Source organism: Geospiza fortis, unplaced genomic scaffold, assembly GCF_000277835.1.
Source record: "Geospiza fortis unplaced genomic scaffold, GeoFor_1.0 scaffold353, whole genome shotgun sequence".
NCBI classification, from domain to species: domain Eukaryota; kingdom Metazoa; phylum Chordata; class Aves; order Passeriformes; family Thraupidae; genus Geospiza; species Geospiza fortis.
In genome coordinates this window covers 355,336-371,181 of record NW_005054473.1, presented here as the reverse complement: position 1 = coordinate 371,181, position 15,846 = coordinate 355,336, and the positions used below count along the sequence as shown (strand labels likewise).

Here is a 15,846-nt window from a genome sequence, read left to right as displayed (position 1 = left end):
TGGTTGATGTCTTACCTTGCTGTCCCACCTGTCCCCTGCACTGACCTCGGCTCTCATGCCCCCAGGTGCTGCCACGCCCACGACTGCTGCTACAAGAAATTGGTCGCGGCCGGCTGCAGGCCCAAAACGACCACCTACAAACACGACTTCCGAAGAAACCAAATCACCTGCGGTGAGAGCGGGGCGGGGGCAGAGCTCTGAGCGGGGAGGCACAGCCACCCACGCTCGGGGAGCTTGGCTTCCACCATCCCCTTTAGATCATCCTGGCCTGGAAATCACACACAGTGAAGTGGGTGGAAATACAGGAAAAGTGCCGGGAATAAGGCAAATAAGTATCTGCTGGATTATGGTGAAGTTTAGAGCTTGGAGACTTCCCTGAGGAGGGGCCTTGTCCTTCCCAAGAGGCCAAACACCAAGGGTTTGAGAGGACGCTCCCATGCTGGATGGGGACCTGGCACAGCTGCGCTGAGTGCTCAGTGTTGCACATCCCAGAGACCCAGGCAAACACCCACAGACACATCAGGGAGAAAGTGAAGTGAATGCTCCACACCCCAGACACGAAACCACCTGAGACACCCCAAACTCAACAGAGGGGCTCTGGGGACGGTCATAAAACACCCCCTGACCCTCACACCCTTCACCTGCCTCCATCCCCCCCAATTTTCTTCCAGGAAATGGGAACTCGTGCCAGAAGCGGACGTGTGCGTGCGACAAGAGGGCTGTGGAGTGCTTCCAGAGGGCAGCCAGCTCCTACCGCAAATCCTACAGCAACTACCCCAACTCCAAGTGCAGGGGCAGCACACCCTCCTGCTGAGCACCCCTGCCATGCTCCTGCTCCAAACCTGCCAGGAACCATCAGGGCTCTGCCTTCCCTGTGGCCAGGCAGGACATGGCACAGCCCTGTGGCACTGAAGAATTGTCCAGCAGCTTTCCCCAGAGCCTTAGCACAGGGAAAACCTGCTTCCCATGGTTGAATAACTCATAAAAATCATGTAAACCCTGCAAATAAAGATACGTTTCAAAATTGTGGCCAGTGTTGTGGTTTTTTGGGGAAATCAGTGGTGGAAGGGGTAGGTAACAGCATGGAGCTTGAGGGATGATTTTTTGAAGAAAATGTTCCTTCCTGCATACATTTTTTCTTAAAAAATGACCAGAAGTGACATTCTAGCAGCCAACCAGTAAATCTTAAGAGCTCCAGAGGGAAAAAAAAGCCCACAGAAACAGCAAGTGGCTGCTGCACCCCAACCCCAAAGCAGGCTCCAAGCCCAGCTTCTCTCCAGGAGCTCAGCCTCATCCCACTTTTTTTCCTAGGGAATCTTTCTGCAACATTCTTCACAGTTTATGCAGTGAATCCACAATCCAGCCCCATCCCACTTCTAACGACTGTTTAAGCAATTAATACTGACTGAAGGCACAGGGGAGCCCAGGGGAGGGGTCTCAGAGGCTCTTTCTTGCACACAGATGTCTCCTCAGGCTGCAGCTCCATGCAGCCACCTTGTCCCACACCACAGCTGTACATGATCCCAAATTAGCCCTAATTACCTCTAACGAGCCAGGGCTGCCTGCACCCTGGGCCTCAATGGAGGCACCTCCAGCTGTAATGCTGCCTCTGAGATGTGATCTGCTTAAAATAAAGGAGTTTTAAGGGTAATTTGTTTGATTTCCACATCAGTGCTGAGGGCTCCTGCCTTGGTTAAGTGTTTCACTACAAGCAACAGCACCCCTGCCTCAAGCTCCTACAGTAAATGTGGTATCTTTACAACCCCAAACCACTCATTTCTTCTCATTTTCTACAGGAAATAAGGATTCTAGAAGCTGAGACAGAGCCAATGCTGCCTTCTAAGGCTGGTGCTTGCACCCAGGAAGCTCCAAGGAACCACCCCACAGCTCAACACCAGCACAAGCCACCTTCTTCTATCCCACACTGGATTATGGATCATTCTTCATGCCAAATTTCTCTCCCTTTTCTGTTCTTTTATCCCACACTGGATTATGGATCATCCTTCATGCACAATTTCTCTCCCTCTCTGCAGCTCCCACAGCTCTGCAGACATGGAGGCCATGGGTGACGTGGCAAAGCTGTGAGACAAACCAGAAGGCAGCTCCTAAGTAGGAACAAGGGAAAGGAGCAGCACAGGCAGAAACCTTTCCATACACAGCCATGCTTATGGAGGTCAGCCAGAACCTGCCAAATGCTTAAAACTTCCAGGTCAACTGAATTCCTGACCTGCAGGGGCAGGATTTGGGAAAATAAGTCCAGGGAAGATGATGGAGGCAGATAGGAGGCAGGGAAAGTGGCTTTCTACATCCTCCTGCTGCGTATTCGCCCTCGAGAGGCTCACAGTGACCCTGCTGCAGCAACAGCCAAAACACCCTCCTATTTGTCAGCCAGCTGCTAAGAACAAACAGTCATCCTCCCCAAAGCCCAGGGGAACATCCAGGGCTTATTGTCCACCCCTGGCCCGTGGATTACGGAGCACTCAGCTCCACCAAGGAGTAAACACACACCATGGATGAATCACAGTTGTTCTGCTCTGCTCTCTTGCCTCCCTTCCTCCTCCCAGGAAAACCCACCACCAGTTTGCAAAGCAAATTCACTGCATAAACTGAGTTCTGTGAAGAATGTTGCAGAAAGATTCCCTAGGAAAAAAAAATATATTGGGAAGGTGGAAATTTCAACAGGAAAAACATGAAACAGACAAAATCAGTTTTAACACCTTTGGCTATGGAATGGCTGTGCAGGCACAAAGCTACCCTGGCAAGATAAAAGGAATTTGACTGGTTTCTCAAGATTTATGACCCCAGCACATTAAGAGTTTATTTTAATCATATTACACTTGGAAATGAAAGCATTTTCAGCCCCAGATTTTGTTCACGTATCAGAGGCCACGAGCTGTGGGCCAGTCTCTCCCTCTGCTGTTGGTGCTGCTGTTGCAGACCCTCCCTTCATCCTGCACCCATGGCTGAGGTTTGGGCTCCCTCCTCAGCCTCCAGACCAACTGCCTTCACAGCTCTCAGGCTCCAGGCAACAAATGTCTTCTCAGCTCTGGCTCCACAGGACAAAACCCCAATTCATTGAGATCAAACCTCTTACTCACAGTGCAAAACTGCAATTTCTTATCTCTTCAAACCTGCAGAACACACCTGCCTTTCAGACCAAAACACAGGACAGGGCAGCACACGGGTGACACAGTCACCTGCACTGCCTTGCCAAACCTGCTGTCACAATTTATCACCCCCTGAAAGAATTTGCACTTTCTCCCCACTAAGCTGTGACTCACCTCCCTTTCCACTACTGTAAAAATGACTGTCTCGGAGAAAAAGGAATTCCTACACCACCAGTTCTTACAGGAGAGCTCCTTCCTTTTTATTCTTCAAGTACCAGCCCAGTTCTTGGCAGTTCAGTAAAAAACCCATTAATATTTCCATGCTGATTTATAAACTTTTAAGCACAGACAAGTTTTTCAAATGCAACACTCCTTACTTTTAAAAAATCCCTTTCACCTCTGCCCTGGCTGATGAGGTGTCTCAGTGTGAAAGTGCACATGTGCTTTCTTCAAGCTTAGTGCTTGTTACAAGCCCAAAAACCTGAGTGGAGCTGAAACACTGCGAGCTATAAATCAAAGGCTGATCAATCCCACAGTCCTTTCACCTCTATCCAAATTCTCAGTCCTACAGTGGAAAACATCACAGGAGTTGAGCTGTGCATCCTACTTGGTGACCTCACTAAAATGGAATTTAAGAAGAAAAAAACCTACCCTGGAAAAAAGCTTGATTTATGAAGTGAAATAGGCAGGTTTCCCAGGGATCACTGCTGCTTGGGAGCCTCTTCCCAGGACTCTTGGTCCTTTGGCTATACTAATTTCATTTGGAGACTGACACCTATCCAGCCCCTGACTTGGACTAAAGCCCTGGAGTAGTCCAAAAGCTCTGGAACAGGGCAAAGGGGACAAGATTCCAGGCGTCCAAGTAACAACACTCATCAGAAACTTGAAGCTTGTTCCTGTCACATTTTACCAGATAGGAAGCTCTGCATTCTCATGAGTCCACTGGGATTATTGTTTTGGGGTATTTTTGCCCCCTACAGGTCTCATCTTAAAGGAGCTGATCCCAAACTTCAGCAAGCATGGATGCAGCAATCCCCATCTCCCTCCATGCATTCATCGCTTCTGAACCTGCTCAGTGCAATGCCAGCAGTTCCAGTGAGATTAAAACTTGTCACTGTATTCCTGCATGGCAAACAAAAGAGGAATGTCATGTTTGAGACATGAGTGCTGGCTGACACACTTTGCTTTGGAAAGGATTCTGGGACTCTGTTTTGTTACTTTATTTGAATTTAAATAGAAAAAGATCCACTAGAGATATTCCTGAGTTGAGATTTGTTAAGAGATTGTCTGACACCCTGACAGCAAGGTAAAATAAAGCTCCTCCAGGCATAACCAAATAAAAGAAACAAAACAAAACAAAACCAGGCACATCAAGAGATGTCAAAATAAATCTGACACCGTTGCGTGAAGAAGAGGTCCTGACCTTCATGTAACTCCAAGATTATAGACCCAAGTCTCTACTTCCTGTTAAGTTTAAACAACTCTTCTCACCACAGGTTGATGCAGAATCAATGAGCAATTGTCCTCCCCACAAGCAAAGGAAGAGGAAGTTCTCTTGTGTTTGGAAATCCCAGCAGAGATGGATTTCAAGATAAACACGGGTGCCTGGAAATTCTCCTGGGGGAATTTTGTCTTCATCAGTTTTATTTGCTTTTCTCATCAGAGCACTGAGTCATATGTTTAGGGCTGCCATGGCCTTGACCAGGGTGACATGGCTGGCTGGGTCTGTCTCTGTCCTGGTGTCTGCACTGTCCCTCTTGGTGGCCAGGACCTTCTGCCGGTGCCTCTCCTCCTGCCGCTTCTTCTTCTCCAGCCGCTGCTGCTCCTTCCTTTGCTTCTTGGCCACCTGAAAGGGAAGGATGAAAACACAAAGTTCAAACCACACGTGCTCTGCTCAGCTGGGGAAAAGTAATAAAGGAGACAAGCAGATACCAAGGCAGCTGCCAGAGGACATTCCTAACTATTTATCAGGACTTTATTCTGAGTTGTTTAGGGAAGAGTGCTGCATGTCACCAGGAAATGTTTGTGGCAGAGCACTCACAGCTGCACCAGTGACAAAATGCAGTGAGCAGAAGCTCTTTTTAACTGAAAGGAGAAGAGAGCTGCTGAGTAAGCAATGCTAAGGCATCCCCCAATCACTGAGGGGTGCTCACATTGCTGTCAAGCCCCTCACACACCTTTGGGTTTCTGCTGGCTCGGTTCTCTTCCCTGGATGCAGCTTGTCCCTTGTTGTTCTCTGCTTCACCTTGATGCAAGCTCTGATTTCCAAAGATTCTTGAACCAGTTCCATTCTCTTCCCACAACGTCCTGCTGCAGGATTTCTGCTCCCTGCCTGGGGGCTCCTGCTGCTCCTCAGCACCTGCCAACAGTAGAGTTTTCCTCAGACATGCTCTACCCAGGAGCTGTTGCACTGTCAGCCAATTCTTTTTCCCAGAAATCCTGGGGTTTTTTGGACGCTGGATTGAAGCTGCCCTCACTAACAACCTTCCTGAGCACAGGAGGCTGAAGTGGCAGCACACAAACCTCACCTCTCCTGCCCCCAACACCAACATCACGGTCACCTGAAGCCCCAGGTGACAAACTGTGCACTCACCTATTCCTTCCCCTTCCTTCATCTGCAAGATGGCAAATATTGCAGACTCCACGTTGTAGTCCTCCACCTCAAGAACGTGGCTTACTAAATCCATGTCCTGTCCACAAGAGGGGAGGAGAACACTGAAGAAGTTCAAATCTCTGACCCACGTACACTTAAACAACACCTGCACCACTGAGAGGGGGCTGCTGCTTTTATGATCATTTACTTGGTCTGTGCTTCATTTCTGGAAGGGTGAGGGGGAAAACCTTAAATTCCTGAAGCTATCAGAAAAAATGAATATGCTGTTTTCAGTGTAAGCTTCCCTCTTGGCCCTTTCTGTTCTGTGCACCTGCACAGTGCCAACAGCCAAGAGTCACAGATTATCCAATTATCTGGGATCTTCAATACCCCAAAGGATTTCAGAACTTACAGGATTTGTTTCCAAGTGAATTTTTATGACAGCCTCAAGACAAACTTCTAAAATTATCAAGCATCCACAAAAAAGCTGGCATTTCACCTGCATTTAAGGGTTGATTCTAGGATGAGATGCACCCTGATTGATGGCCATGGTACTCAAGTTTGTACAGAATGAGTGGTTTTTAGAACTTTTCCCAGGACTACTTCCATGTATCAAGGTTTGAACATTAAGCCCAGAAAGGCTCCTTGATACTTACTGAACACCCAGTTGCACTGCACACTTTTTGTACAGCATCTTCTATCTCCACCTCAGTCTCATCTTCAGAGTTGCCCTTCTGTGGCTTCACTTCCTCTGCCTTATTGGAATCGTTCTTGCAAAGCATCTGAAGAAGAGCAAAGCCCAGCAGATCACACTGATCACACACCCAGCAGATCACACAAGCATGCAACCCAACCAAGTCTGACATCCTAGCAACAGTAATTATCATGGCACACTTTTATCAGGAACTATGTCAAACCCTCTTGGAAACTGTGTAACTTCCACCATGGCTGAGAGCTTCCCACACCTCCTGCACTGCTGAACAAACTCCAGTGCACTACAGCATCATGAATCACAATAAATGAGCTTTTAAATGGAATATTTTTAATACAATACCACACCTCAGCTGTGTGCAGAGAACCTCAAGCACAGCACAATTACTCCTCACATCAAAAAAGGAGATATGAGGAAGACAACTACATCCAGCTGTTGCATTTCCAGCTCTTTCCTCTCTTCCCTCTGTTTTTCCATTTGAGGTGCATGATTACATCATTTAGATGAGGCTGCTTCCAGACAGCCCACATCACAGCATCAGCTTTGAATTCATTTCCAGCCCAGAGGCTGAAATCCTCCTTCACAGCCCCTCTGAGAGAGCCAGCAGCATGAGCTACAACCTCAGGGCTTTGCTCTCCCAGCACAACACGGCGACCCAGCTCCTCCCTCCATCCCCAATGAGCATGGAAATCAAGTGGCAGCATTGCCCAGCGCTGTGTGTCACCCCCAGCCGGCTCATTCCAGCAGAGCCCACCTCCATCCGAAGGTGGGCCGGCGCCTCCGAGTCGTCGCTGAGCCTGCGGACGCTGTCGTAGTGCTCGCCGTGCCTGTAGGCGATGTGCAGCTCCCTGGCGCCGCTCCTGTCCGTGCCCCGGATCTCAACAAAAGAAACAAACTGCAAATGAGCATCTGCAATCGGCTTCAGCACCAGATTTCTCAGAGTATTCGTTTTTTTGCAGTGATGGCAAACACCGGGAAGGAGGCAAGTAGGTGGCTGCTGAGCATTTGAAAGAGGAAGAGAAGAAGGTATGAAAGCCAGATGGAAAATATTGGGCAGTTACACCAGAACAAACAAAACGTGGAATGAAAATATTTTTCTGGAAAGCTCAGAACTATTTCCTAAACTTTGCACAGGAGCTATCTGTTTTCTGATCATCTTCCCAGAACCAGCTTCAGCGAGAGCTCCCAGGGAATGGACCATGTCATTTTACTCTCAAATACGAGGGAAGAGAGGCCATTCAAGTGACAGCAACAGTGGAAACAGTCACTCAGAGTAAATTTTGATTTGCAGCTGGGACAAGATGCTGTTTTTACAGCATTCCAAGCAGCTGTGTTTTGTTTTTAAAATAAAGCAAATCCATGAAAATGTATTAACTCCATTCAGGAGCAATGTTAACAACCAAATGTTGCTTTGCTTTATCAGCGCCAAGTTACAGCAATTTCCACAGAAAATTCCTGCTCTGAGTATTATCTGTACTGATGTGAGAATAGTTCCTACCCTGATTATCAGTGTCTCGAACTATTAGATAAGAGCTACACAGCATTCCAGCTCCTGCCAGGAATGCAGAAAATCCCACTGCACTTGCAGACCAGCTTGGCTTGACCTGCCAGCCCAAGTTCACCCGAAGCTCTCCAGACGTCAGCAAGCAAAGGACCAGAACTCCTTGCTTAGGGCTCCAGAGTTTCCCAACCCTTTTACGTCTGTGAACTGCCTTATCTCAGCTCCCAGACCACACACCAAGGCACCTTTCAGCCTTGCCTGCGGTCTGTGCTGCACTAATGACATCAGGTTTTCCAACAAATAATTCTCCATTCATCTATTTTATATTTTACACTTGCTCACCTTCAGATTCCAACTCGACACTTGGTTACACTTAACTCCTGCTTTCTATTCTATTAAATTATTCCACTGCTGCAACTTGGTAAGATTTGTTTTAAACATTTTTCCTCTGCCAGAGCTTGAATAGGTATCTAACAAATCCCAAAGCTCTTGAAAGATTTGAAAATGAGCCAATTTAGCTCTCATTAGGGAAGCCTCTTTCCACTCTGGAGTGGGCCCAGAGGAGGTCACCACATTGATTCAGAGGGATGGAGCAGCTCTCCTATGAGGAAAGCTGGGAGAATTGGAATTGTTCAGCTTGGAGAAGAGAAGGCTCCAGGGTGACCTAAGTGTGACCTTCCAGTGCCTGAAGGAGCCAACAGGAAAGATGAAGAGAGACTGTGGGCAAGGGCCTGGAGTGCCGGTACAAGGGGGTATGGCTTCCATTGCCAGAGGGCAGGGATGGATGGGATATTGGGAAGGAATTCCTCTCTGTGAGGGTGGGCAGGCCCTGGCACAGGGTGCCCAGAGCAGCTGTGGCTGCCCCTGGATCCCTGGCAGTGCCCAAGGCCAGGCTGGACAGGGCCTGGAACAACCTGGGACAGTGGAAGGTGTCCCTGCCATGGCAGGGGGGGCACTGAATGAGCTTTAAGGTCCCTCCCAACCCAAACCAACCCAGGATTCTCTCATGCTACGAATACACTGAAACTGGTAAGTAAATTAGAGCTGCAGATTAAAAACAGAGAGAAAAAAAGCCAGCCTGTTATCCAAAATGCCAACAAATAAATAACCTACAAATCTCAGCTAACTTGAGTCCACAGTTGGACTCCATGATTTGAAAGGTTTTTTCCAACTTTAGCAATTCTATAACTTACAGTCAGTATCAAAAAAGTTAAGGGGTGTTCAAAGACCAAAAAAATTCCGTGCAGAGATGTCCACCTGCCAAGAGCTTTTCATGATGGTACAACTACTCACAGTTCTCCTAAGTCACACTGTTCTGAAGGGCCTGAGACAACCCTTCACTAACAGCACTGCTCAGGCAGGACAGAACCTCATCACAAACTCTGTACTGACACCCTGACACGGTCACTGAGAGGAGATGAAAGAATCAAGGACATCAAAATTGCAGTAAGTGAGAACACTGAGGAACAACACATGAAAACCACCCCTGTGACCTCCCCTGCAGGTACTTCACCCACCTGTCCCTCTGCCCATGGCTGCCCATAAATGAGAGTTTCAACTTGTTTCATTTCAGGAATGCACGTGAAGCTATTTTAAATGTAGTTAAGATGCTACTGACAGTTTTCATCTGGTTTTTTATCTTTATTGCCCTGTTTAATCTATACACTTCATTGGTTCTGTCTGTAAACAGAGGCCAGAAACAATCCTGGCTTGAATACAGGTTCTCACTTGCTCAGGGACCAGGCTGACTGAGCATGGACCCATTCCACCTGCCATGGAAAACAACAACAAAGAGAAAACAAGGGACCTGATGGATTACTTGTTTCAGTGTCCCTCTGTCAGAGGAAACCACACCACACAGTGCTTTCCATGAGCTGATTAAACACCACTTTAAGGTTTTAAAAATTATTTTAAAACCTCATTTCTCTATCTGTCAGAAACCTTGGCATTCCACATCCCACTCAGAATTGATGGAGCTTCACTCCAACACAGTGCATGCCCTGCTACACCTTCATTTCCACCTTCCTGAATCTTGTTGTACAGGTTTCCTTAAGCCTAGCTCAAACTCCAGGGGCTGTGCTGCCCTTCAGAAGGACTCACCAGGCTGGAGATGGGCAGGGAAGAACCACCTGAAGTTCAGCAAGGCCAGTGCAGGTCCTGCCCTGGGGAGGAAGAGCCCCAAGTAGCAGCACAGGCAGGGGTGACCTGCTGGAGCATCTCTGCAGGGAGGACCTGGGGGTCCCATGGTCAGTGAGCTGTCCTGGAGCCAGCAGAGTGTCCTGGGAGCCAGGGGGCCCTGGGGTGCACTGGGGTGCACTGGGAGGAGCAGTGGCAGCAGGTCCCCTCTGCCCAGCCCTGGGAGGCACAGCTGAGTGCTGTGTCCAGCCCTGGGCTCCTGGGGCAGGGCCAGTGGAGGCTGCAGACATGAGGAAGGGCCTGGAGCATCTCTCTGCCCAGGAAAGGCTGAGGAAGCTGGGGCTGGGAGACAGGACCAGATGATCCAGTGTGGTCCCCTACAACCTGACCCATTCTGGGATTCCTAGCAGAAAACTCAGCTCAAATGCACTCTGACCTTCAGGAGACAGAGCATGGCACTGAAGGTCATAGCTTAAAACCCAAGTAAAACACATTGCTCTGCCCCCACATACCCATCTCTCATACACTCACTGTTTTCTTTCCTGCCCTCTACTCCTAACCAAAATCTCAAGAGTTTCCTCTCTTCAAAAACCAGGCACAGCTCTGCACCATGCCCAGATCATTGCAGCTAATGCTCTTTGTTAATAAATCAAGAATTTTCCACAGTATTTATATCCCTCAGGTAAAAATTAGGCAAAAATGTAGAAGCTTTGTGTCTCACCTGCCACAGTGGAGTGTTGAGCTGATGAATAACCACATTCATTTGATTGTTCCTTGCAAAGGCCACGATAGCATCATTGCCAGCAAAAGTACCAGGCTTGGCCAAATTGGCAACTAAAGGAAAAAACATTCACAAGAGTTGGAACCTAATTTCTGATACTTCCAAAAGCAGTGGAGGGATAATGAGGGGTGAGATTTGAACATGAGCCCAAGAAATTCTGGAAGGGAAATCCCACCTGTGAAACAAGAATTTGGCTGCAACATGAGGTAATGCATTTAAACGATCACAGAGATCTCTAAAAAAAGCACTCCATCCTTAAACAAAGTAAGGCCTCGGAAGAAGTGCCACATACTGACTGACCAAACTACCTTCATGCATCATCTCCATGGTACCTGGCACATCAAAGGCTGTATTTGTCTCTGGTTTGGATCCTCCCCTCACTTCCCAGAAGGAAATACTGAGAGCCAAGGAGAAAGAAACCCAAAGTAATCAGCCACTCACCAAAACAGCCAAATACTCACCAGTATTCAAGGAAAACGAGACAATTTTTCTTAAGTTCCTTTTGAAAACACCTAATTTTTACTCCTTGCCTTTTTGGTCTCTCTTTCCTTCTCCAAGTTTCTCACAAATTTAAATAATGTCCGGGACAAATTCAATGAGGATTAAACCGCTCACCTTCCCACAGCATCGCAACAGCCATAAATGTAAAGTCCCTGTTTCTGAAAACTAGAGAGGAGCTCTAAAGTAATTCTGGGATGGGGAACTGCTTAGTGAGGAGCTGCACGACACAAGGATGCCTCCCAGGACATCCCACAGAGCCCATACCATGCTTGTCAAAGGGCACATCATCCTCCACGAAGGGCTCGAAGTCGGCGCGCTGCCGCAGCATGAACTGCACGGTCTCCTGGCGGTGGCGCAGGTGGTTCCGGGAGTGCCCCTCCAGCTGATCCCCCAGCGCCCGGAACAAGCAGTTCCTGCAGAGAGGGAAATGAGGAGAGGGTGTGCCTGGGGCAGCAGAAGGAATACAGGTCACAGGGAAAGGGGCTGTGCTCATTCTGCCCGGTTTAGCAAGGCTGTGAATGCAGAGGAGCGCTCGCTCCCTGTGCCTTCAGTGGCTGGGTCTGAGTGACCGTGTCACAGTAAAACTGCTGGGCCCAACTGTCCCACACTGACACCTGACAAGGGACATAAAGCAACGAAGGACAAACAAATGCCCCACTGAGCAACTTCTGAGCAGGAACGTTTGCTACCTTTTCACCTTCTAGAAAAGAAGGGGGTGAAAGTATTCCATAAGAACATTTATGGCCCTTCCTATGCTCAGTTCCGCTGGACACTGGAGCCCCCGGCCCCCTGGGCGCCAGGGCTGGGACTGGCCGAGCCGTCAGGCCCTGCAGAACCGCAGAGAACAGCAGAGATCACTGAGGGCACAGCGGGGAAATCCTCCCCTCTGCGGAGCGCAGGGCCCACTTCAGCCGGGAGGGGAAAATCCTCGGCCCCGGGGACACGGGCTCCCACCCCGGGATCACTGAAAGCCCTCGGTCCCGGGGACACGGGCTCTCAACCCGGGATCACTGAAAGCCCTCGGTCCCGGGGACACGGGCTCCCACCCCGGGATCAATGAAAGCCCTCGGCCCCGGGGACACGGGCTCCCACCCCGGGATCAATGAAAGCCCTCGGTCCCGGGGACACGGGCTCCCACCCCGGGATCAATGAAAGCCCTCGGTCCCGGGGACACGGGCTCCCACCCCGGGATCAATGAAAGCCCTCGGTCCCGGGGACACGGGCTCCCACCCCGGGATCAATGAAAGCCCTCGGTCCCGGGGACACGGGCTCCCACCCCGGGATCAATGAAAGCCCTCGGTCCCGGGGACACGGGCTCCCACCCCGGGATCAATGAAAGCCCTCGGTCCCGGGGACACGGGCTCCCACCCCGGGATCAATGAAAGCCCTCGGTCCCGGGGACACGGGCTCCCACCCCGGGATCAATGAAAGCCCTCGGTCCCGGGGACACGGGCTCCCACCCCGGGATCAATGAAAGCCCTCGGTCCCGGGGACACGGGCTCCCACCCCGGGATCAATGAAAGCCCTCGGTCCCGGGGACACGGGCTCCCACCCCGGGATCAATGAAAGCCCTCGGTCCCGGGGACACGGGCTCCCACCCCGGGATCAATGAAAGCCCTCGGTCCCGGGGACACGGGCTCCCACCCCGGGATCAATGAAAGCCCTCGGTCCCGGGGACACGGGCTCCCACCCCGGGATCAATGAAAGCCCTCGGTCCCGGGGACACGGGCTCCCACCCCGGGATCAATGAAAGCCCTCGGTCCCGGGGACACGGGCTCCCACCCCGGGATCAATGAAAGCCCTCGGTCCCGGGGACACGGGCTCCCACCCCGGGATGGGAAGAAGAGGAAGGAGAGACGGCACAGAGGGGTCCCGGGGGAAACTGGGGCTGCGGATTGAAAACCGGGAGCGGTGAAGGGAAGGACGGCGCAGCCAAGCGCTGGGAGCGGCGTGTCCGCGGGGAAGGGCTGGGGAGGCGCCACAATCACCGATGTTGTACCAAAAGCTGCCGGATTCCCGCTAATTGGCTTCTTCTGCTTATTGCACTCCCCCCGGCCGAGAGCATTTCCTTGCTGCCCGGCACAGCTCCCGGCCCTACCCTCACGGGTGGGCGCTTTGTGCTGCCGCTCTGCACCGGCACACGCCACCGCACACCGTGTCTGCTCAGCCCCAAATCACCGCTGTTCAATCCCAATCCCGCTGCTAGTCCCCAATCCCGCTGCTAGTCCCCAATCCCGCTGCTCATCCCCAATCCCGCTGGCCCCAATCCCGCTGCTCAACCCCAATCCCGCTGCTCAGCCCCAATCCTGCTGCTCAGCCCCAGAAATGAACCCCTAGCAAACAGGGAGCTGAGCAGATGGAGTACCCGCGAGGTGGCACCAGGAGAACGGGGCTGACAGCAGCAGCAGGGCAGGAGCAGAGCCGAGACAGCGATGATTAAATGTGTAAAATACAAACTGTGTTTCGTGTTAGGTACAAACAGGCGACGTCTGTATTTGTGAGTGCGAAATGTGTAGACACCGACAGTGGGACAGCTGTGAATTCTAATAATAACTGAGGAAAATAAAGCATGGAAAAAGGCCTTTTGACCTATCTTTTGTTTGCAATTAACCCTGGTTGATTTAGGAGCATTGGAATTAAAGCGTTAAGGATGTCGCTTTTTGCTTGTAGTTAATCCATAAAGAGCTCTGCAATAATAACCTTTTGAAGTATAAATTTAGAATATTACTTGTATCCTTGAAACTATAGCTTTGGAATATATATAAAGGAAATATGCTTATCTCACGCCCTATTGAAGCAGAGAAAAACAGCTTGAGAGAGGAAGATGAACATCACCTCAAGGACTTATGGTTTCAACCAAGGGAAGCTGGACATCACTGTTTTTAAATTTATAGTCTCTGCAATTAAAAGGTGGACCCACATCTGGGGAGCTGGACTCCACCAGATGGGATTCATCTTCCTTCTTTTGGAAACTGGACCACCACCATCTGGGAATACTCCTTTTGATACACATCCTGAGAGAAACTAAAATCACAATAGTGTATAGAATTGTGATGTAATAATTTAGAATAAAAGTTGCTGATGAGTAAAAATTGGAATAGAAACTGCTGAAAAAGCTGATGAGTACCCCTATAAATACCTGTAACCCTCAATTATCGGTGTGCAGTTGGAAGGACACTGTACCCAGTGCTGTATTGCTCATACTTTATCATATTAAATAATACATTGATTGCTGCTTGAATATTGGCCTAGTCAAGCTTCTTATTCATAACAATGTGATAAGTGTAATAAACTGAGGCTCCGTGTCTTGCTTCCTCTAGCACTGATGGAAACGCCTCAGGATGCTGGAAAAGGGGCACAGCAAGATGGGTGATTTGTCTGGAGCAGGGCTCTTGGGGAGGATTCCCTACCATCCTCCTGCTCTTTGGCTTTCCCACGTGTCCCACAGGCACCGGTTAAAGGAATTGCCCAGCAGCAGCAGCCACCAGGGCATTGCTGTGCATTTCTAATTCCTAGCTTGGAGGGCACATCCCAACAGCTTTGTGAGGAACGCTAACAGAACAGTCCCAGGAATGCAGTAAGAGGCTTCACATCCCAGGGATTTCTAAGCTGGATGTCATTTTTCTGTTCCTCTTGTCCAGAGTCAGGACAGCCTGAAGCACAGCTCAGCACAGGGAGAAGCTCACGGCAGTATCCTCAGTATCTTCTGGGATGTCTGGCTTGTGGCACATGAGGATTTTACTAGGAATGACACAACTGCTCTTTTATATCTATTTCCTGCTATAAACAATTCCATATAAAGCATTTCATAGAAACACATTTTGTTATGCAAACACACTAAAAGAGGGAAAACAATGTGAGTACATAAACTGACTGCAAATGATTAATGAGACAGTAATTAGCCAGAGGAGCATTAATGGGCTGTGAGCAATTCAGATAAGCACAAGGCACATGCCAGCCAGGGAGCATCACTCGTGACACCAGAGACAAAGCGGAGCCAGAATCAGGGCTTGGCTGAAAACTTTGTCAGTGGAGGACAACAAAAAACTATTTTTCCAGCACAAAAGACAGCCAAGTCACCCTCACCCACTGGTAGAACACAGAGCAGACAGACATGGAGCATAGATTCATCCCAACCAGTTCTAAACTTTTTATGTTAGGAGTGTAGTTGTCCCTCTTGGTGTCTGTTCCAACTTCCAACATCTGCAAGGTGTTTTTATATTGTTCTAGTAATTACAAATCAGGAGATTTTAAGACATTTCCATTTTGGACATGGGGACTGACAGAACAAATTTGAAACTTCTAAACTATTGTAATAGTGGCAAGTCTGTTTTCTGCTTTCCTGGATCTTTTTATCAGCATGAACTTGCTGACAAAGAGTTATATGAAATGCAAAAGAAAATTTTCTTCTTAAAGATAAGTGAGTCTTGCAGTTCACTAGCCTACTTCCAGACATTCCTGCACTTTGATACCAGCTTCTGCAACTGAGAGATACTCAGGTCCCTAAAATTTGGG

The 15,846-nt window shown here is 49.4% G+C and overlaps 2 protein-coding genes across 2 annotated transcripts in view; one reads left to right on the top strand and one right to left on the bottom strand.

Annotated features, from left to right (window-relative positions):
• The window catches only part of LOC102037844 (basic phospholipase A2 caudoxin), a 3,669-nt gene extending 2,675 nt beyond the window's left edge, over positions 1–994 (top strand). Inside the window, exons 3-4 of the mRNA XM_031062931.1 lie at positions 66–172; positions 672–994. Coding sequence (XP_030918791.1) covers positions 66–172; positions 672–814 — 250 coding nt within the window. The 3' untranslated portion in view covers positions 815–994. The remainder of the gene's footprint in view (positions 1–65; positions 173–671) is intronic.
• A 3,309-nt stretch (positions 995–4,303) lies between these two features.
• Positions 4,304–15,846, bottom strand: part of OTUD3 (OTU deubiquitinase 3) — an 11,669-nt gene continuing 126 nt past the window's right edge. The window contains exons 2-8 of the mRNA XM_031062930.1: positions 11,596–11,744; positions 10,771–10,883; positions 7,167–7,289; positions 6,357–6,482; positions 5,701–5,797; positions 5,285–5,466; positions 4,304–4,953 (exon numbers count right to left, since the gene is read on the bottom strand). Of these exons, the coding sequence (XP_030918790.1) occupies positions 4,780–4,953; positions 5,285–5,466; positions 5,701–5,797; positions 6,357–6,482; positions 7,167–7,289; positions 10,771–10,883; positions 11,596–11,744 (964 nt within the window). The 3' untranslated portion in view covers positions 4,304–4,779. The remainder of the gene's footprint in view (positions 4,954–5,284; positions 5,467–5,700; positions 5,798–6,356; positions 6,483–7,166; positions 7,290–10,770; positions 10,884–11,595; positions 11,745–15,846) is intronic.